This window comes from Zootermopsis nevadensis, unplaced genomic scaffold (assembly GCF_977971745.1).
Source record: "Zootermopsis nevadensis isolate Lab colony 2312 unplaced genomic scaffold, Znev_1.0 Znev_ptg000004l, whole genome shotgun sequence".
Classification (NCBI taxonomy): domain Eukaryota; kingdom Metazoa; phylum Arthropoda; class Insecta; order Blattodea; family Termopsidae; genus Zootermopsis; species Zootermopsis nevadensis.
The window spans coordinates 1188728-1211024 of NW_028259136.1; the positions used below are offsets into that span (position 1 = coordinate 1188728).

A 22297-nucleotide genomic window follows, 5' to 3' on the forward strand; every position below is an offset into this window, starting at 1 on the left:
ACAGACTACACTCACATTCATGCACGTAAGTAGTTGGTTTCATATGCCGACTACCACTTACTTGGCAGTTTGCATCAGAATGTTAAATGAAGATAGTTGTCTTATCCATGACTCATCACCATAAGAACCTGAAATATCATCCAGATGTTAAGGGTTTATGACAGATAATAAAAATGCACAACTTATATCATTATGAAATTGGTACAAAGTAGTTTTTATTTTATAACAGGTCAGAAATAGGAAGGGCGTGTAACAAGATCCTCATTGAATTTTGCCAGTCTTTAACCAAAAACCATTGGTCTTAGAGGTCCAGTATCTCTTCGTTAGACTACCAGGTTCTGTTTCAGACTGACTTGACCTTGTATGTTAAAAGTATAGATAACTTGCTTCCAAACAAAAGACTCCTGGGTTCAGGGAATTCTTTCAAGTGTTGATAGGTATTTGGATTATCAGTTTTATAGAGGACTAAATGATATAACAGGGTATGCATGTCAAGTTTCCCCACAGCTTGCTTAATTAATTGCAGTTGGCTTCAGAGTAATTTTGCATATTGTTTGTAGGTCAGCGATGAAATGTTTATTGTCCACCCAACATGTACATAACTACTCTGTTTGTTTTTATTCTTTTATTATTTCAACACTTTATTTTCGCAATATTGATACTTTGGATTGACTTCTTTTTATTTATTAAGCTCATCTAAGTGTTTGCAATGCAGTCACTCCTCAGAAACAGAATAACCAACTAAACACAAAACAACCACTGAAATTCAGTTCAGGTTCATCCTGGATGCTTAATAACATTTTTTAGTGGCTTAGACTTAAAACAATACTTAAACTTAAAAAAAATCTGTGATTAATTTTTAGATCCAAATTGCCTTTATCTCATGATCTGTGTGTTAAACAGAGAGGCTTGCGGACACTTATAGTATGCTACAAGAAGTTAAGTGTGAAGGAATATAGCAAATTGGCAGCTCAAGTAGAACAATCAAGACAGACTCTGTCATCACAGAGGGTATCAATAATTGCAGCAAGCTATGACAAAATGGAGTCCAGTCTTACATTGCTTGGTGCCACTGGTGTGGAGGATCAATTACAGGAGGGCGTGCAGGAAACCTTGGAGAGTCTGAGAGCTGCTGGAATCAAAGTATGACTTACTGTATTTAAAGTCCATTCACAAAAAGTATACAGCTCAGTATATAGATGTTAGAATGATGACAGTGTTTTGGCTATTTGAATTTAGTGTGTTCTGTTGCCTTAGGCATTCAGTGTGAAATACATTAGCTTATTGGTTTACTTACATCTTTATTATCAGGTTGTATATTTATCAGTGCTTAAAGAAGCAGAATTTATTTTTTATTGTTACACATTTCTGTGTGTTTAATTTGTAACATGTTTATGTTAATGCGAATGAATGCAAGGTTTCTTTTTAACTGTAATACTTATAAGAATTGTAATAGAGAACTTTGCCTACATTGTCTACTTGTTGATGACACATTGTCAAAATGTTTAATACCAAAATAGCTGTTTGTTAAATGAGTTATTGTTATTGAGAAACATTAAATTACATTTAAACACACTTCGGATTATAAATGCAATATCTTGTAGGGCAAAAAACAAGCTAAGAATTCAGTCTGAAATCACTCTCTGTTTTACAACTTTGATCTTAAGTTACTTTTAATGTAATAGATAGTTAACATGTTTCATGTTCAAAGTCTTGTTGAATGTCACAGTCTGCTCCAGTAAATTATGGTGTAATTACTGTGCAGAGTTCTTTCTTTTGTTTCTTGGTTTATTTATGACAATGTAGCAAGTTTCCATGTGTAGAAAACTGGTTATAAAAACTGAAGCTTTGTCTTCAGTAAATGAGACAGTTTAATTAACTGAAACACAAAAATGAAATCTGAATTACGTATTTATTCTCTCTCATATGTGCACTGTCCCTTTTATAATTTCTTAAAACATGAAGATTTCTTAACAATGTAACTGTGTCCAGATGATTTTGTTCTTCTCGGATTTGACACTATGTGAACTCATAGGTAGACACCAACTTTTGGAAAAAAAATACTGTATCCATCTTTAGCCCTGAAGATGGAGACAGTATGCTTCTCCAAAATGTTGGTATCTACATACATGTCTGCATGGTGTCACAACCCACAAGAACATTGTTGTCATCTTCACTACTGTACTACTGTGAGAACTTCAAATTTTGCATAACAGTGTGGTGTTGATCATCATCATCATCATAATGTGGCAGGTATGGATCCTGACTGGAGATAAAGTGGAGACTGCTGTCAACATCTCATTCTCTTGTGGACACTTGAAGCCTGGGGCTCAACAGCTGTACCTTACAGGACACAAGTCAAAAGAGAGCTGCCTCCAGACACTGCAAATTCATAGGTTTGTTACAGAATTACATACCACTCAGTTCAGAATATTTTGTGTTCCTGTCTTTTATGAACATAAAAATATGTTGTTTTGTTTTGTACGAGTGTAAAAATTGTTTTCCATCCTAATTGAAGAACATCAAATTGTATGTTCTTGAGAAGAATCTGCCGAGGAGAATATTTGGTCTAAGAGAGCAAAACAATGGGAGGATGGGAGAAGAGCTCAACATAAATAAAATGAGGTGGTGCGGCATCTTGCAGGGAAATTCCAATTCTTCTTTCTTCCGTCAAAGGGAAAAGAAGTGTTCTTGATCAGATTCAGATAGATGTTTCTAGTTTTTATCAATCAGGTATGGTGGTGAGTCCTGTGACTGTGCTGTGAAGTAAGCCTTGCTAAACACTGACTTTAGGGGACATGTTCATTGAATTTTGCGAGAGTTTTCAGATGTCCAAGAGTAAGTTGTGCCTGTTAGCAAGACTATTAGTAAGGAATGTAACTTTGTAAAAATACCTTTTCTTAAGGCACTTTTAATTATAAACTAAGCACATCCAAAATATTGGCAATCACCCACAAACTACACAGCATCACAATCCATAGGACCACAATTGACAACTTAACTGCTATGAGAACCTTGTATATCAGAGTGAAAGAATGTAATTAAAATTCAATTACCTGTGATGTTCAAGATGACTGTATTCTGCATTACTGAAAATGGATTGAATTTATTCAACTGATGAAGCCACAGTATAACTCTCCCAGGTCAAATAGAGGACTACATACATACATCTTTATTACATTCCATGGATCCATACGTTAGTCAGATGACAATAGGATGTAGAATAAGTCATAATAATACAATACATGTTATACAAATACATGTCATACTATTATATAAATGTCACAAATACAAAGTGTTCACATAAAGTAGAGATAAGTTACAAGTAAACCCACCCATTATATACAATAAATAAATTATGACTTACGTATAAACATTAGAAATTCATTGACAGAGTAAAAGGAGTTTGTAATTAAGTATCTTTTCAATGCTAGTTTAAATTGTGCCTTTTTATTTACAAGACTTGTGAGATTTGATGGTAGACTGTTGAAAATTTTGATCCCTGCATAATATGCACTCTTCTGAAAACATGAGAGGTTGGCAATTGGTATATGAAGTTGATTTTTATTCCTTGTGTTGACACAGTGTATAGCAGAATTAGTTTGAAAATGTTCTTGGTTATTTACAATAAAGTTCATTAATGAGAATATGTATTCACATGGAAGAGCTAAGATTTCTAATCTCTTAACCGACTTCTACATGAATTCCTAGGTTTGACACCAGCCATTAATCTAACAATTTTCTTTTGTAAAGTGAATATCTTTTTGATGTTTGATGAATTTCCCCCAAAAATTATTCCATATTTCATTAAAGAGTGAAAACAGGCAAAATATACTGATCTGAGTGTGTCAGTGTTGCTGACATGCAACAGAGATCTAACTGCGTAACATGCGCCACTTAACTTAGGTATCAGTTTATCAATATGATTAGTCCAATTTAGGTGATTATCAATTTTCAAACCCAAGAATTTTGTGTTTATTGACTCTTGTATATACTTCCCATTATAATCAATACTTAAAGCACATTGTGGAGAGTTATTTGTTAAAAATTTTATTATATTCGTTTTATCTAGATTTAGGGCCAGCTTGTTAGCAGTAAACCATTTACTCATATGAGACAGAACTATATTTGATGTTGAACAGAAATCATCAAAATTTTTATTTGAAATTATGACACTTGTGTAATCAGCAAATATTATGGGTTCTGTTAAAGTATTTATTGTTTTTATTGTTGGAGGAAGGTCATTTATGTATATTATAAAAAGCAATGGTCCTAAAACTGACCCTTGGGGAACTCCATGTTTTATTGTTCCCCAGTTTGAGAAAAAATTTTGTTTGTTTTTAGGTGCTTTTACTTCGACCTTTTGCTTTCTATCTGTTAAATAGGATCTGAACCATTGCGCTGCTATAACTTGAATGCTATAAAAATGCAATTTATCCAACAAAATTTCATGATTTACATAGTCAAAAGCTTTTGCTAAATCACAGAAAATTCCTCCAACATGCATATTTTGGTTAACAGATTTTAGCACATTGTCTGTTAGCTTGACATTCATGGAAATCATATTCCAATTCAATGTCTGGCTGAGTCTGACAATTCAAACAGTCTGAAAATGGGAATATGTAAAATGTTTACCATGGTGGTTTCAAATAAATGAACCTTAAAGTGGGTCATTTGTTGGGCTAAGTCTGAAATTCAGGAAATCATGTTATAATGCAATGTTTGACTCAGTCTGACAGTTTTGTAACTTAAAAAACTTGACCTGCTGGAATATCAGATGGTTAAAAGGTATATTAACTTCTTTCCGTATTTTAATATAAGTTGTAAATTTAACATTTATGCAGGAATCAGGTGTCTAGGGAACGTTTGGAACACTATGGGTTGGTGGTGGATGGACAGAGCCTTTACTTTGCACTCAACACATCAGACAATCATCTTGAAGCATTCCAAGACATATGCAGAGCCTGTACAGCTGTCATATGCTGTCGCATGTCTCCTCTTCAAAAATGTCAGGTGTGTTATGCTCACACAGATGCATAATTACATGTTAGATGATATAAATAAATCATTACAATATGATGTGAGGAACAAGTATTTGATATTTATACAGATTCAGCATGTCAATGTATCACATAATGTCTTGTTATAAATTCTTCATATTTAATTGAAGGAGTTGAAAATCTGTAACTCCATTCATCATAAGAAAATTTTATGGGGTGTTTCAGTTGCTTGTTAAGAAGAAAGAATGTATGAATAACCATAACAGTTGTATGATGTAAATAAAAGCCACAACTTTGTTAAGATTGAATGCTATTATTTAAACTGTTTAAATAGTTTTAATTATAAGTGGAACTAGCTCATTGTTTATATGTAAGATGACAATTTTGAAGTATATACTATATTTATGGCTGAATATAATTAGGTAGTTGGCAATTTTAAAAAGCTCTAAACTGATAAAGTTATTCAGTATCAACTTAAAAAATATGTAATGTATAGAATTCCATGTTATTTTACATCTCTTTTCATAACAGACTTCAGTTCATTCAAATATTTATTTATGCAGTTTGGTTTACTAAACTGGCTGAAAATCATAAGCAGTTTTTGAAGTTTCAGGTCTTTTACATAAGTACTGTCCATGAAACAACCAGGGGGGTTATTATTCACTAGGTCTTCCTCTGCCAATAAGACATCATACTGCAGGATGTGATTTGCATCCACCTCTTCACCATCATCATGAACTATACAGGATTAGTCTTAATTTCCTGTTTCTAAACACTGTGTTGTTAACCTTCCCATCTTTCCTTCAGACATACAGAATCCTTTCTCCCAGTGGTCTGTATCCCAGTGCTTATGTGCTTGCTTCATTATTCCATCATGTTATATTGCTGCAAAGCTAGTTTTCACCAGTTCAGTGCTCCCACCTTGATATAGCCTGGTATTGTGCGTCAACATAAATTACTAATTACTCCCACCGAATTCAGTTATTACTGTGTTTTATAATAGTAATGTATTTCAGAACCACAGAATACCAGTATGAACTCTGAAGTTAAAGTTCATTTAAGTAATTTAAACATTCAGCCCATACTTCATAATGTGTCTCCATTACAAAGGTCCATTGGTTAATGTTGTTTAGCAAAATAATAGCATTTTACTCTGGAAATCGTATGAAACCAACAAATACTCTCTGTGGGCAAAATGCAGAGCTACTGACTGTTAAAGCAGGTGGTACTCTTTGTTCTGTGATTATAATGTTTTACCAGCATACTACACTGAATAACTTCCATCACTTGCCTTAATTCAGCTCAGAATTGGACTTAATCATTATTAGAAGGGAACTTTGTTTCAGGTAGTTCAACTAGTCAAGGGGTTTCCAGAAAAGCCCATTACCGCTGCTATTGGAGATGGTGCCAATGATGTATCCATGATTCAAGAAGCCCATGTGGGTCTTGGTGAGTTTGTAAGCAAGTTATGAGTAGAGGCTGTTTTGTTGATTGTGGTCATTACTGCCATGAAAACTTCAAATTTAAGGGACCTTTTTATTATCATAGTATATTTATTACATTTATTGAAATACTGTAATGGTTTCAGGTGGAATTTTAATATTGTTAAAGTGTTTATAGGTTTAGAGATATTGGCATAGAAAAATAATCTGTTATTTAAGAGTATTAATGCCCTGTTTCCTGATATTTACAGCTTAATTTATTGGGTGGGTTTTTTATGCTCCCATTGAACAAGGGTTAATAAGCCTGCATTGGTTATTGTAGAGGTTGTGCACACTTGAAATTTACAAGGGATGGATTAACACACTAGAATCTAACATTGAGTTCTACTTGGGTTAGCCATAATATCATAGAGCTGCATCATGTTCAGAGGTTGCATTATACTTTACCTTGCACTACCTGCTACCAGCTCTGATCCTAACATCTAAATAGTAACTTCAGACAAAGCAGCAGGCCACTTATTTGAAAGAGTAATGAGCTAAAAATTGTGGTACTTGGATAACCCACAGGGTGTGATCCTGTATTTATATTTGTTAAAATAATAATAAATAATACTCAGGAAACATATTTGTATTAGTTACTGTTTCAGTAGTATCTTTCTCACTGTATTTTTTGACAGGCATTATGGGAAAAGAGGGTCGGCAAGCTGTACGGAGCTCGGACTTCGCTTTTGCACGGTTCAAGTTTCTGCGCCGTATTCTCTTTGTCCATGGTCACTGGTATTACATCCGGGTGGCAACTCTAGTCCAGTATTTCTTTTATAAAAATATAGTATTCATCACTCCACAGGTATATTATGCCTTCAGCAATGGGTTCTCTACACAGGTAATTTCATTAAGCTGTCAATTCAAATTTTGATGTGTTCTGTCCCTCTAAGAATATGAGACAGGATAGGAGCAGATGGCACTTTTCCCTCAAAACACTTTGCCCTTCTACAAACAATATAGTGTTGTGCTTCTAAGTTCACCCACCTCAAATTTGGAAAACTTTTAGTGTTCCTGCCTTTTTATGTGTGTATACTCTGTCTTGTCATATCATATGACCATGCTCTATCATTGTTGACTTCATTCTGTTCCCTTTGTACTGTTTGGAATGTCAAGTGCATCAAATTTTGTACCACAGAATCTGAATTCTAACATTCAAGGGTTGGAGTAAACACTGCAACGGCAATGTTAAATTTGGCAATGAAATAATTTTGTTTTCAAAAATTTGGAGTTCTTGTGTTAGATGAAAAATGGGAGAATTGTTTCCAGAGAGATTGTAAATATTTTATATCCATAAAAGAGGTCATTATTATGTGGATCTTAAGGTAGAATTTAGTCTAGTAATCATTTCCATATGTTTGAATCCCATTCAAGGCATGGATGTTTGTTCACGTCTTTGTGTGTTATGCAGTCCTGTATAGGTAAAGGCTTGTGACAGGCTGATCACTCATCTGAGGATTTCTACCACATGTATAAAATAGATCAAGTAACCTCCTATATGGGAGGAGACCAAGGCCTATCAAGGGCTGTAGAGCCATGGATAATAATAACAATAACAACAATAATTTCTATAAACAGATTTTACCATTGAGGTGACTGTACCAGGCCTGCCACAATCTATTTGACTAATGTTTAGAAGCTGGTTTTCTGCTAATACAGTTCATATATACTGTACATTAAGAGGTGATAGAATTATGTAAATTACTTGGTCTTTAATATTTTCTTTCTTATTTTGTACATAAAGACTTCTTAAAAATGTTATTAATTTTTTTTAAAAACAATCTAGCAGTTCTTGCATAGCTTGTAGCACTAGGTTTGAAGATCAGAATCTTAACACATCAGACTGATGGAAGTTTGGATAATCTTTTATTGTTATTAGTTAATTATCTTTGGAAATTGTCTACTTATGTATTAAAAAGACATCAAACCATCGAGTAGTGCTTCCTCTTTTTATTTATATATAAAACCCTCATGTTACATACCCCAGTGCCAAGTGATCATGACTAGCCTTATGCATGTAAGAATAGATATTTTTATGGTACTGTGAATGTAGATGATCTTTGGGGTTGATCTTGTTCTTCTGGGTTTTAGTGCTGTTTAGGCTCATGGGTAGATACCAATGTTTCAGTGGTACTGTTTCCATCATCTTCAGGGCTGAAGATGGAGATGTTTTGTTGCTCCAAAATGTTTGAATCTACCAACAAATCTACACAGCATCAAAACCCACAAGATTATCACCATCTGTACCATCATGAGAACCTCAAATTCCACACCTTTTTTCCTCCTACTTGGTGACACAGCCAGAGCAGATTCTGAAACATTGTAAATCCTGAATCTTTACAATATAGGCAAAAAGAATGATTCCTAAAGAAAATTCTCTCATCATTGTACTTAATCAGTTGTTAAAATTTTTAGTACCACATATTTGCTTGTCTGTAACATTATGCTTGGTTTGAAGTCTGTAACATTATGTATGGTTTGAAAATGCTAGTTATATTTCCTTAATTCTTCCAGCCTCTGTATGATACCATGTTTCTCACATGCTACAATGTACTGTTTACATCACTGCCAATTCTTATCTATGGATTGTTTGAGCAAAATCATCCTGCACAAACCTTACTGGATTATCCACAAGTGTATAAGAATATAAGACGCAATGTTCTCATGTCTTGGTCCTCTTTCTTCCAGTGGATAACATTTGGTGAGTCAAAAAATGAAATAGAATGTTACAATATAGTAAAGTGTAAATGGTTGTAATCCAGATTATTGTAATGTTGGTGTTGCCTCTTGCTGTTTATCCAATTTTCATTTTTAGTCCAATTCATACAGATGTGAGTGTTTTTGTATTATGGTTGCTCTTATTGTTTGTAGTTTAAATATAATTTAGTTCTCTAGGTTTAATCTGTCTGAACAGAACATGAAGCTGTTAAAGTGGGGAGGGGAAAAAAAAAAGAAGAAAGAAAGAAAGAAGAAGAAGGGGCTCTAGAACCCAATGGCATTTTTATCCAAATATCATATCTTGGCAAACATTTTAATTCAACTTCTCCTTAAATTCACTTTATGAACTAGTTGCATATGTTCTGCATTGCAGTTATATAGTATATGAAATAGAGGAGAATATTTCAAATTAAAAGAAAGAAGCAAATTATGAAGTTCCTTCTATTCACACTTCATGCAAATTGTGCTCACAGTATACAAAAGTAATGAAATTAAAATATCAAAACCGTGATTACTACATAAACTAATTAGTTCCTTTAGCAAACTTGATACAGTAACTTTTTTAATGTCTAGCAGAGAGACATTGTTATTATTGTACTGTTGTAGTACCATTCTACTGTGTTAGTGCAGCATACGTTTAAAGCTTGTTTATTGAATTTCTAGTGTGGAGATAATTATTTTTAATATATTATTTAATGTATTTATTATTTATAAAGATGAAAATAAGTTACAGAATTCCAAATTTAAATATATTTTTAATGTTGTTTTATCAGTTCCTTGGCATGCATAATTGTTTTATTTAATTTGAATATTTCTGTTCCAGGAGTGTGGCACTCTGTTGTACTGTACTTTGTACCTTACTTCATGCTTCTTGACAATCCAGTTGTTTTCTTTAGTAATACACCCATGGAAATGATAGCATTTGGAACATTCATATTTCATTGTGTGGTGTGTGTAGCTAACCTGAAGGTAAGTTGGTATCTATAATAGAGCTTTGTTAGGTGTACAAATAGGAACAAGTGTAGTTGAACTGCAACATATTAATATTGTAAATACAGCATAATACAGAATTATTTTGAAAGACCCATCAGCTAAATTCGGTATAGTCCTGATTAACTGTCTGTAGATTATCTATATGCAAATTTTTCCTGTTGAAAATTTTTCTTGTTGAATTTATTTAATGTATGCTTTTCAGGTATCTACTTGTGATTCAAGCCTTTACTTCTCATACACTTCCCATTATGTATTTTCACCAGTGTTATGTGTATATCACAATGAGCTGATGGGAGTCAACCTCCCCATGCCTGTAGTATTTGCTGTGCTACTACTGCACTTATATCCTCTAAAATTATAATTGTGACATTACTAAGAGTAATTTGTATTGTGCTGTGTGCACACATTGAAAATCCTTTTGGATTATGTGTATATAAAACATATTTCCTACCCCTGTCACTTAATCAACATGCAAATTATAGAATATGAAATATAAGTGTACATGCTTTGTTGTGCTAAAGTATAACACAAGTAATACATACATGGAATTCAAATATACCAACATACCTTTCATAAAAGAGGCATTCTTAACCTAGACATTGATTTTGTTGGTGTAATTTACTGCATTGATATAATGATAGCAAGTCTACTGCCTTTGAATTTGTCACTAATGTCTCAAATGTTATCTACTAATTACTTATCATGAATGCCCCAGTATTTTATTGTGGTTCTTTTGTGAACATGATTATGGACCTCAGAGTTTCAGTAAAAGCAGGGAGTTTCTTGACCATTTAAGCAACTATCAACTTATTTTTGTAGTTAAGTTACCTTCTGAGGTAGTTTAACCTGCCTTGAGCTAACCCTTATGAAGAATACATAATAAAGTATAAGGTTTATATACAATTTAAATGTTATTTTATTTCTGCTTTTAGCTTGTATTAAAAAGTCATTATTGGACGTGGCTCTTTTTGGGATCAGCATTACTAGTCACCATATGTGGATTCATACTGGTCACTGCCATTTATTCCATCGTAACGTGAGTTTCATTCTTGCAGAGCAAGAAATTATATTTGTTTCTGCTTCATGGATGTCAGGATGTATATGAATTAGAAAAGATGGAGGAAGCAAGGGGCAGTGTTACTGTTTTCCACTTTTGTGGAGTTGCGTAAAACTGAAAAATTTCTGAAAGTAATTTATATGCAGACCTTCTCAATGCAGGTCATATTAGACTAATTTACTCAGTTAGAAATTATTATATTTACTGAAAGAAAAATTTGTGTTATGAAACTGTGTAGGATAAGCTCCATTAACAAAGAAAAATCTAGAGTCCCACTGAGACACAGTTTATATATATAATCTCTGAAAAAATAATTCCCATATAAAAAGGTACACAAATTTGGATTTCCTGAATTTTACCTCAATTTGTGAATGCATGCTGAATGAGAAAACAGAGTGAACCTTTAATTTTACAAGAACCCACAGATATTATGGTATAAACAGAACACCATAGAAGTGAGAACTCTTAAGAGAGGGCAGGCACATTAGCACACATCAGCTACAACCTGTGTCTGTTTATTGAGGGGCATCCAACAGAAACTGATGAATAATTTTAACTATATATGTGAATTTGTATCCTGACATGATATAAACACATCTAGAAATGAATATTTCTGTCTTCTGGGTTGTTGCGCTGTGTAGTCTGGTCGATGTTAACCAACGTTTCAGAGGTCATACTGCCTCCATCATCAAGGAAGTATGACCTCCGAAACGTTGGTTAACATCGACCAGACTACAGCGCAACAACCCAGAAGACAGAAATCTTCATACTCACCGCTGTGAAAACCTCAAATCTTACATCTAGAAATGTGTGAAACATTCGTGGTGAGTGTAAAATTATAAAATTTCAGAAAAAGCATATGATTAATTCAGACATATCATATCACTCTTGATATCTTCACTGGTTTGTCATTGAAAATATTATTTTTAGAAAGCAAATTACAGAAATTATTATTATAAGCTGTAGGATTTGATCCTTGAGGATCATAAAATTCATCAAGCAACAGCAAGTGTTCTTTTAATACACTGTAATGCATGCAGTAATTGACTGTTCCTGGTGTTAGAAACTCATTTACATCAAAGAGGGATGTGTACTTCCATCAGGTTCAAAGTAATACTGATGGTTTTTCTCATAAGGCTCAAAGACACCACAACCAATATTTTTCTTGGATCTCCTATATTACTTGCTAATTGGTATTATTTTAATAACAGATATGGACAAAACAGATTATAATGAGCATTAATGTCATTGGATTATACAGTAACTGGGAAAAGTATGACCTTTATTAAAAAGTAATGGATGACATTTACATCTCATATATCATGTATGCCAAATGTTGCTTTGTATGGTAGTTAACAGAAAATATTACAGAGAAACATAATTGTATGTTGTTATTGTTTATTACAGAACTACTTCAATGGCTTATGTCTACCCTGTTCTTCTTGGCTCATGCACTTTCTGGTTACTCTCACTTATTCTCATGCTGGCTTGTCTGGTTCCTGACTGTATATTCAGTGTACTACAAAACTATACCCCTGCAGCTTATGCAAAACTTCAAAAGGTATGAAAGTTTTAATAAATCAAAGGCTATAATTTATGATACTTTTTCACCCAGGATCAGTGATATATTCCAGATAACAAAATCCTCAGATGTGAAACACATAGATTTTGTGGTATTTAAAAACATAGGTTTCTGGTATAGCTCAGTCAGTATAGTGACTGGCTACGGACTGGACGACCGGGGTTCGATCACAGAAGGGAGCAAAGGATTTTTCCTCTAGCCTCTGCATCCAGACCGGTTCTGGGGCCCACCCAGCCTCTTATCCAATGGGTACCGGGTCCTTTCCCAGGGGTAAAGTGCGGCCGGAGCGTGATGCTGACCACTCACCCCCGTCTAGTGCTGAGGTCAAGAATGAGTTGGAGCTATACCACCTCTCCTCCCAAGCACCTACATGGTGTATAGTGGAACAGCTTTACTTTACTTTATTTTTAGGTTTCCCTTTCATTAATTGAACTCTGGTGTATGCCAGACATGCAGCAGCATGCATGTGTGCACACACAAAATTTCATTTCTGTTGCTTCCATTATTTTGTTTCAGAGCTGGAAAGGTTTTGGCAAGAAGAAATATAACCATTACAGCTTGAACAGATCAGATGTTCAGAGATCATCTAGTAGGCATGAATCTGTCAGTTTCAACAGCCTAAATGTTCAGAGACTGTCCTGCAGCTGATAGGCAGGAATGTGGTGTTTCATTGTATCCAGCAGGCACCTCTCTTGAGAATACTGACAGAGTGTGTAAGTAGCAATGTGACTATATCATTTAATAAGAAATTTAAAATAGACCTACTTTGCATGTGGAAAGCCTAGATTTCAACCATACCCAATGCCAGCTATCCTGAGTAAGGACTTCTAAATCTGTCTTTTGCTCAGAGCATTTTCCCCGGACTTTCCAGTACTGGTATGTCATGGGAATTGCTTTTTAGGCTTTTCAACTGAAAGTGTGCATTACTAGATGGGAGAGGCTTGTGGCAATGAATTGGTCGATTCATAGTGATGAGAAACTGGCAAACATTCATTTGGCTTGGAATGATCAAAGCTTATCACCATACTTTAATGGCCATGGCCACCAGTCAGTATTTATAAACCCAGGAAAATATTTGGATTAATTAAACACTGCAATTATTAAGTACTTTGCTGCTTCCATTTCACAGCCTCATAACCCACTTTCCTAATGATCGTATTACATAGTATGTATTCTTCCATCCCTGACCACTTTCTAAGACGTTTGTCCCGTGAGGTACACAATTTTCATGTTTTCATTTCTCTTCCAGCTCTAAATTTCTACTACTTTATTACAGTTAAGACTATGTTTGCTGTGAAAATGCTGATATGGGTGATTTGGTAGGGATTCTGTGATAAAGACTAGTTACTTACCCAGCTATCTCACAACAGAAACAGAGCCAGTTTCCAAAACATTGGTTCTGAAAACAACTTATGATGAACAGTGTCCAGAAATAAAAATAATCTTCTTTATGACAACACCATATTCAAAAACATTTATATTTAACTTTTCTATGGTTTTAGTTTAGTAACTGAATTAAGAAGGAAAATAGCTTTCATTGCATGTTTGTTGTAAATAACAAAGTTTTTAAATCTATGATACAAACACATCTCATTTATTTGCAATTTGGAAAATTCATCTTAATACACAGGTTTACAGAATTTCTTGCTCATCTTTTCAGCTCTCTAATCAGTATTAAATTAATAACATATAACTTTTTTAGCACAAGAGCTCACTGTGCTTATCATACAGTTGGCTGTTTAACTCATACTATAATAATACCAGTCTATGAGCAAACATAATCAGAATAGGAATGGAACATGAAACTTATACATGCATAAATTACAGTGATGTTTAGATTACAAATCAGGTCACATCAAACATGCTAATAAATTTTGTTAGTGGCACTTGCATGTGCATACCATAGAAAAAGTTCCAGAAGAAATGTAATTTTGTAAATTTATAACAGTCATACTGTGGTCCAGCAGAGTGGCACATCAGACTCCCAATCATACCATTGGCCCTCATCAAAACCCATCTTCATACCATCACAATCCACTGCATTCTGTTTCATGAATTTGGGAACTGAGATGAAAAAACAGGTCCATACCTTATCTTTGGATTAGACAGAATAGTGTAATTTCATAAGGGATGCAGTTTAAGGGCAGGTATTATGAAGAAATTGTAACAAGAGGGATCACTCGAGAATTAACTTCAATGTTCCCATCAAAATATAGTGTTCTTTCATAACACAGCATGAAAATGCACATAACAATGTGGAAGGTTCTTGGAGATTGTATATACAGTCTGACATTTTAAAAATGTTGGGCCATTTTCATACAAAGTATAATGTGCAATATCTTATATATATGTAAAAACTATTTGGCTTCCTTGATGTAATGAAGTTTCTGTAAAAAATGTTTATTTTAGGTACTGTCTATAGGTCCTCTTAAAACATGTTCTCATTTTATTCTCCTAAAAGGTCTTCTTATGTTCTAACAGGTTCCACAAATATTTTCAAAAGGGCTTTACCACATATAAGTATATATTATATAGCTTATTCAGTAATTAATTTCTTCTGAAAATTTTACTTTGCAAGTGTACTTTGTGCTTGACTAACACGTTCCAACTTTTCAAAGTGCTTCCTTGCATTCCGGATGTTGATGAGGGTTGCTTCAGAAGCTGCAACAAAGACAGAAACTATGTTGTTTAAAATATCTTACTGCATTTTGTAATATACTGGTTTTTTAATTGTGAGTTATTAGCCATCCTCTGAAACCCCCAAGCTGGAGGACCATCATTTGTTCTGTCTGCGACAGTTTATTCAGTATATACGCAGCTATCTTCTATATCTAGAGGCTATTACCTCTATTTGCAACCTGACGGTATGTAATGCTGTAAAGATGAGGGACTCACTTAATAAGAGGCCATCTTTGTGGTTAATGTGTATACTTACAAATTTGCTTTTACATTAATTACTGTAACACCTCATCTCTTATATGTTATATTTTCTTCTATGTATCTTCTGTCAAACTACCGATGCTGCTGTTTTCAATAATATTAGATGGGCAAATCTGACTACAAGATGAATGTTTCTATTTCATAGGATAATATCACAGTAACTTTATATTCTAATTTCAGTTAAAACAGTACACAACAAACACTATTTCCACTGCAGCACCATTTCAGTATTCAACATGCTAATTGAAGGGTTTAACATAATCATAAATACTTGGTCTAAGGAGGATATATATTTTTTTTTTTTTGGGGGGGGGGACAATTTAAGAACAATACTTCAGTTGCAATATAGTGAAATATTCTATGGAACATATCTCAAACAGAATTATAAGTACAAATGTAACATATTTCTTGCAGATCCCTATGGACAGAGCATCAGGATGATTATCAACCAGTGTCTTTCCACGGAATCTACAGAATTACAGTAACACTACCAGTGCAACAAATTGGCATGACCAGCTAACAGTTGATTTATGATGCAGTGTGCTATTCCTGATCTCACAGTTTGGATCTCTGAGACCAAACATCGCTTTACATTATCAAGGCTTAAAGAATCACCACAAATTTCAAGCACTGAATTTCATCAGAAAAGCACAAAAGATAGGGAAGATTGGCAATTATACCACTGCCTTCCTAGTTGGTCAGCTGCTGTGATAGATCATATAGTGAAGTTTACTTATCTACCTTACAAAAGATTCTAAAAACATTGTCTCAGATACATTTTCCACACCTTCTGAACAGATTCTGGTTCACACTGTAGTTGTCATCTGGCAACACAAGGCACATCAAGATGAATGAGTACTATTTTTGTGTGTGGATTGGTTCAGTAGACTATAGTTTTTAAATATCACTGAATAAAGATACTGCGGCTGGCTACTGAATCACATGGCTGTAGTGACTGCACAGCTGTTGTCTTGTCAGGCTGTAGCTTTAATAATTTTGTAATAGTTCTTGAGGCCCCTCTTGATACTTTTGTCCCTTGTTCAGTGTGTTTTAAGAGATTTACAAGGCAATTGTTCAAGCTGAGCTCCAATATCATCCAACTTTTCTTCTGTTAATATTCAATGCTGATGTTTTGGTTTCCTGTCTATTCACATACCAGTCATTCTTACCTTGTTGACAAGATTATTAACAGAGTTTCTGTTGGGAACTGAAACCATGGGAAATATTCTTCCAAATCTTCTACGACATTTCCTAGCAAGTTACACTTCACATAGTTTGAACATTCATCTCAGCAATATGTTATTCATCAAAGCTACATGCTGTGATATTAAGCAAGTCTAGTGAAGAAAAAGTATTATATTTAGAAAACCTTATAAACTTGTACTTCTACTTAAATCTGTATTTTCAGTATGTGCTGCACAAAGATTAGGTTTAATATTAACATTCACATATGAGTACCTGATGGATATATTGAAAAATACTTTCCAGTGAAGTAGTGTTTTTGTGAATGTAGATGTTATGAAATAAAAGGCAAACCTAAACTGTTAAGAAGACTAGTAAAAGAGAGATATTAAAATTGATTACACTTGATGACTCACAGGACAACATACAACTTTACAAAAATTATAAAGAAGGGAACTCCAATGAAAGTCTATAATTGAAACCAAAGATGGTTAAAGTATAACAAACTATAATATAAAGCATTATTACTGAACTTAAAAGTTTAGAAAATTATTTGTATCTTATAATGAAATGTTATAAATAACCCTGACATAAAAGTTATGTGTGTGTATACAATTAATCTTCTCAGTTATAATATATTAATTTCTTGTCTGTGTTAACTGGGGCCTTATTGATGTAAGTGGTGGAGTCTATTTTAAATTATGTAAGATTTGAGGTTTTCACAGCGGTGAGTATGAAGATTTGTCTTCTGGGTTGTTGCGCTGTGTAGTCTGACTACACAGCGCAACAACCCAGAAGACAGAAATCTTCATTATTTTAAATTATCTTACATTTCTCACCTACTTAAATTACAATAGTGATACCATCTAAAACAGAAGATTCTCAAGGCACTCAATATGAATTCAACTGTCCAAAAGATGCACTGTTCTTAAGATTCATCACACTCACCACAAATGCCTTTGTTATATTCTAATTCAGCCTGAATACAATAATTCTACACATGATCATTTTGGCAGAAAACTTACGTATTGCAGGGTCAGACATGATGACCATCACATAAGTATTGGAAGTGAACATATCAATGAAAGCAGCAAAATTACTGTTTCGAACTTCCATGCTCTGGAACTGAGCAGCCAATTTACTAGAAAAATAAAAACAATTATTTAAACATAGGATTTGAGTTTTTCATGGTGGCAAGTTTGAAGATGGCTGTCTGCTGGGTTGTTGCGCCGTGTAGTCTAGTAGAAGTTTACCGACATTTCAGAGGTCCTTGCTACCTCTATGATCAGGGTGCCCTGATGATGGAGGCAGCAAGGGCCTCTGAAACTTCGGTATACTTCTACCAGACTACACAGCCCAACAACACAGAACACAGCCATCTTGAATTATTTGAAACTTAAAATTTAAAGAACAGACTGATTGTAAGTGTATGAAGAACATATTACTCTTCAGTATCACTATACACAAATTATTTATTGCATAAGTACATACCTGCAACTTAGTTTGAATTGTTTAATGATGTTAGACACCTTCTCAAACCTATGTACATCTCTGTGTGGACGTCGCTGACAATGGGAAATAACTAGAAATGTTGCTCGTTCAAATAACAATACTTCATCTGCATCAATGATGTTAGCAAACTGATTCAGGCTTTGCTCCAATTCCTTCACATTTGGAATAAGTTTATATACAATAGAAGACCAGGCCTGTCAACATTACATTGTCAATAAAATATAACGTTCTTGAAGATTAGAGATATGATCCTCTTGCATATGAGACAGATTGGAGGAACATAACTTTCAGGGGCAAAGTTGAAGCACAGCAAAATTTAAAGAAATTCAAAGACAAAGAAACAGAGGAAAACAGTTAATTATAAAAATGGAAAATATTAGTGTTAAGTAATGATATGAATCTGATTTGTCTTTTATACTAAAATGTTTTATGCTGCATTTCATCAATTAGGAACTGATTATTGTCATAGTAGAACTTGCTGCACAGCATATATCTGTTTTCCCATTTCAACTGTCATAATATGTCTGTTATTAAACAGAATAAGGAATGTATGAAAATTCAAAACTATATGCATACATTATTTGGTTTAATTTTATAATGAATTCTGTCATGGTGTAAATTTTATTACATCAGCCTAAGATTAATGTCATATTACTATAACATATTATCTACAAACATGTTTCCACATTTTACATTATGTACATAGTGTTCCATCATCAGGCTATAAATTACAATTTTTTGTTAACGCATTTATTTGTAGGTATCCATTTTTTTTACTATGTGATAATAGCCTGTTTTATTAATCACTTTGCTTGGGTGGTGGTACTAATTGTCAGCACATGTTAATCTATGGAAGTTATAAAATCTGTGCACTGATGTTTAGGTTTTAAACATAATTACATTTCCATAGCCAGCATTTTTACAACTGACTCTAGATATCAAGTCATCAGGAATGAATGGTTCAAAATCAGTATCAGGTAAGTTCCTAATTGTAGGATTAGTATCCTAATACTTAAATAATCAATCTTGTATGTTTTACAGATTTTGAGAGTACTTGGTTTTGCATTTGAATAGTAACTGGCTACTGATAACAAAAGATTTGCAATATTTGTTATGGTAGCTATTATATAAACACAATTTGTTTTCTGCAGTGAGCACTATATGCTTACCATTGAAAGTAGAAAATGTATTTTCCAATTCACCTCCAAGGTTGAAAGACTGATTTGTGATGCTGAATTTAGTAGTACTGAATAAGCATAATTCTTACCCTGTATAATGTTTCATCCCAGATTGAAGTTCGAAAACATGTACACTCTAATGGTTTTGACAATCTTTTCAGATCTTCCTCTCTCTCTCGAAATATCTAGAATAAGAATAAACAGAACACTAAGACTGTATTCCACGTCCTCCAAACTTAGCTTTCATTACTCATACCAGATATAGGTTGTCTTACCAAATCTCTCTGATCTTCTTGAACCAGATCCATTTTGTGAACCAAGCAGAAAATTTTTGCTTCAGGTGAATTCTGCAAAATGGCTTCCAAACAACTCTGGTAGTAATGCATATCTTTGTCAATTTCTCTACTTTCAACATCAAAAATATAGATGAGGACCTCTACGTTGCGGAAAATATTGTCCCGTTGACTGGCAAAATAATTTTCCATGAATGCTTCCTGACTGGTCGTAAGAACAGCAACAAAGGGATAGAAATTACAAAATGATTTGAAACAATGGAATGCCAAAATTTATCAGAATGAACATGTAAAGAATTATCATAATCGATAATTTGAGACTTCAATCCAGGTATCTTAGTACTAATGGAATTTGGATGCACTGTCAGGACAAACAATGGCCTAGGTAATCACAAGACCAATGCCTATCTAAAATCTGATCTGATGATTCTATGCACAGTTTGGGTCTTCTGACAAAATTCAAAACTTCAGAGAGAACTTTATATAATGTGAATTACCGTTTATCCCATAATAATTCAAAACATGACAGCCAAGATTTTACTTTCATACATCCCTGAACATAATTGGATAAAAAGAACATGAGAATGGAAATTAAGTATTTTAAGAAAGTGTTTTATTCTGCTTGGGACTTACATTTAATGCTCTTTACACTTACTTACCCACCACAGTCCCAAAGGTTTAGGACCAAGTTTCCTAAAAATCTGACATGAGAATGTTCCACATCAACTGTAAAAGTGAAAAAGAAATTAGACTTCATTAGTAAAATATTCTAGTAATATGCAGGGTTGGCATTCTTCCAGCAGCAGTAACATTCCACTGTCAGTTATTCATAAATAATGGAACAGTATATGACTGGTGATTTCACATGTACTATACTAGGAGTCATGATTCAATGATGCTTGCAATCAGTGCTCAGCTGTCTGCCTTTAAACAACAATGGCCAACAGTCATATATGCCAAATGTGGTGTAGTTGCATTGTTTTGCCAGTGAATATCTGATTATTCTTTATACACCTAGTCTACTGGAGTGTACTATGCTACAAGTTTCCAACTTGTGTCTGAAATTAAAATGACCTAACAACAGAGCTACATTTATTTGCTCAAGCTGAGGTATGAGCACATGCAGACAAGGCCTGGGATAATTAAATTGCTACTTTACAATAGAAAAGAGTTTATGTAGAGGTCATGTCAGTTCCCATCAAAAACACATGTACATGTCATGTTTGTATGTTGTTGGCTTCTTTTGTGTTCATTAATTGTGAATACTTTTCATTCATTTCTGTTCTGTATTTACAGAAAGCAGTGCATACCATCCATATCTAGACATTAATATCATTACCAGTTTCATTCATAATTGTGTGCAGATAGAGTGCTGAAGTTGGTAAAAATTAAGGTGAAGCCACAGGCTGTTGGGATAAGGGATGGGAGAGCCAGGTTCTCATCCTACAATCTTCTGGTACTTGCAGCATGTCATTGTCTTCAATTCATTAAAAATAACAGTGCAGATAAAACTGTACATTGAGTACCAAATATATATTTTTATTTTACAAGGTTTAAAACTGAAGAACCATAAATAATAAATATCATCAAAGAACTTACTTGTGGCTCCTAGACGACGGGTGTCCCTTGCAATATAATTAGCAAAGATTATTGACCGCATTGACGTTTTGCCAGACCCACTCTTTCCCATTAAAAGGACCTGAAAACATTTAACACACATAACTAATCAGTGAATATACGCTACATTTGTAATTTTGGCTTTCCAACAGAGACAATTATCAAACCAATAAAACATGGCAAATTGCTAATAATGTTCAATATGTAATGCCACTTTCAGGTTTAAAGGTGGATTAATTGGCTGAGAAAAACATCTGATTAAAATGTTAAATTAATTGTAACGAAAATAAATAAAATGCAATGTAATTTCAGATAAGGATAAATATATAATTACAAATATTAAAACCGACATTGCGTTACGATATCCTGCAGCGAAATAAGGGAACTTTACCGAAGGACATACAAAATAAACAAATATACTATGTGCCTTGTTCACAATAAGTTATATGTTACGAAATTCGAAGAGAAACATGCCAGTCCATAAATGCATCTGAAGTGTAATTGAAATATTACTATACCATGACACTAACCTTTTTCTTCATTTTTGATATTAATGAGGCACAGATATTTTATGTAGCATCAATGAAAACTTTTAAAATATATTATACCAAATTTACTAGAGTAAACACGCTTGTACTGGCTAGCGACCTGTATTACCCCTGAACTCCCAATCGTACACAATCACGTAAACATTTGTGTCTCACACTTTGACTTCAAAGTGATGGAAATACAGGAGCAAGA

At 33.8% G+C, this 22297-nt stretch overlaps 2 protein-coding genes across 7 annotated transcripts in view; one reads left to right on the forward strand and one right to left on the reverse strand.

Annotated features, from left to right (window-relative positions):
* LOC110837553 (phospholipid-transporting ATPase IF-like) overlaps positions 1-17615 on the forward strand; it is a 50344-nt gene extending 32729 nt beyond the window's left edge. For all 6 annotated transcript variants that reach the window (XM_022079792.2, XM_022079791.2, XM_022079793.2 and 3 more), the window contains 11 exons: positions 904-1143; positions 2254-2396; positions 4845-5013; positions 6347-6449; positions 7120-7325; positions 8999-9185; positions 10026-10171; positions 11128-11231; positions 12660-12813; positions 13351-13547; positions 16189-17615. In XM_022079792.2, coding sequence (XP_021935484.1) covers positions 904-1143; positions 2254-2396; positions 4845-5013; positions 6347-6449; positions 7120-7325; positions 8999-9185; positions 10026-10171; positions 11128-11231; positions 12660-12813; positions 13351-13482 — 1584 coding nt within the window. In that variant the 3' untranslated portion in view covers positions 13483-13547; positions 16189-17615. The remainder of the gene's footprint in view (positions 1-903; positions 1144-2253; positions 2397-4844; positions 5014-6346; positions 6450-7119; positions 7326-8998; positions 9186-10025; positions 10172-11127; positions 11232-12659; positions 12814-13350; positions 13548-16188) is intronic.
* RagA-B (Ras-related GTP binding A/B) lies at positions 14408-22257 on the reverse strand. Its single transcript, XM_022079807.2, has 8 exons — positions 22087-22257; positions 21539-21638; positions 20599-20665; positions 19922-20144; positions 19736-19831; positions 18448-18662; positions 17982-18097; positions 14408-15495 (listed from the first exon to the last, which is right to left on the reverse strand). The coding sequence occupies exons 1-8, from the start codon at positions 22096-22098 to the stop codon at positions 15401-15403; spliced, it is 924 nt and encodes a 307-aa protein (XP_021935499.2). The 5' UTR covers positions 22099-22257; the 3' UTR covers positions 14408-15400.
* Positions 22258-22297: the final 40 nt, after the last annotated feature.

Coding starts and splice junctions, on each gene's coding strand:
- RagA-B (XM_022079807.2), bottom strand. Junction 20,666..21,538: donor CCGTCGTCTAGGAGCCACAA/GTAAGTTCTTTG, acceptor TCACTTTTACAG/TTGATGTGGAACATTCTCAT. Junction 15,496..17,981: donor CATGTCTGACCCTGCAATAC/GTAAGTTTTCTG, acceptor TCTTTGTTGCAG/CTTCTGAAGCAACCCTCATC.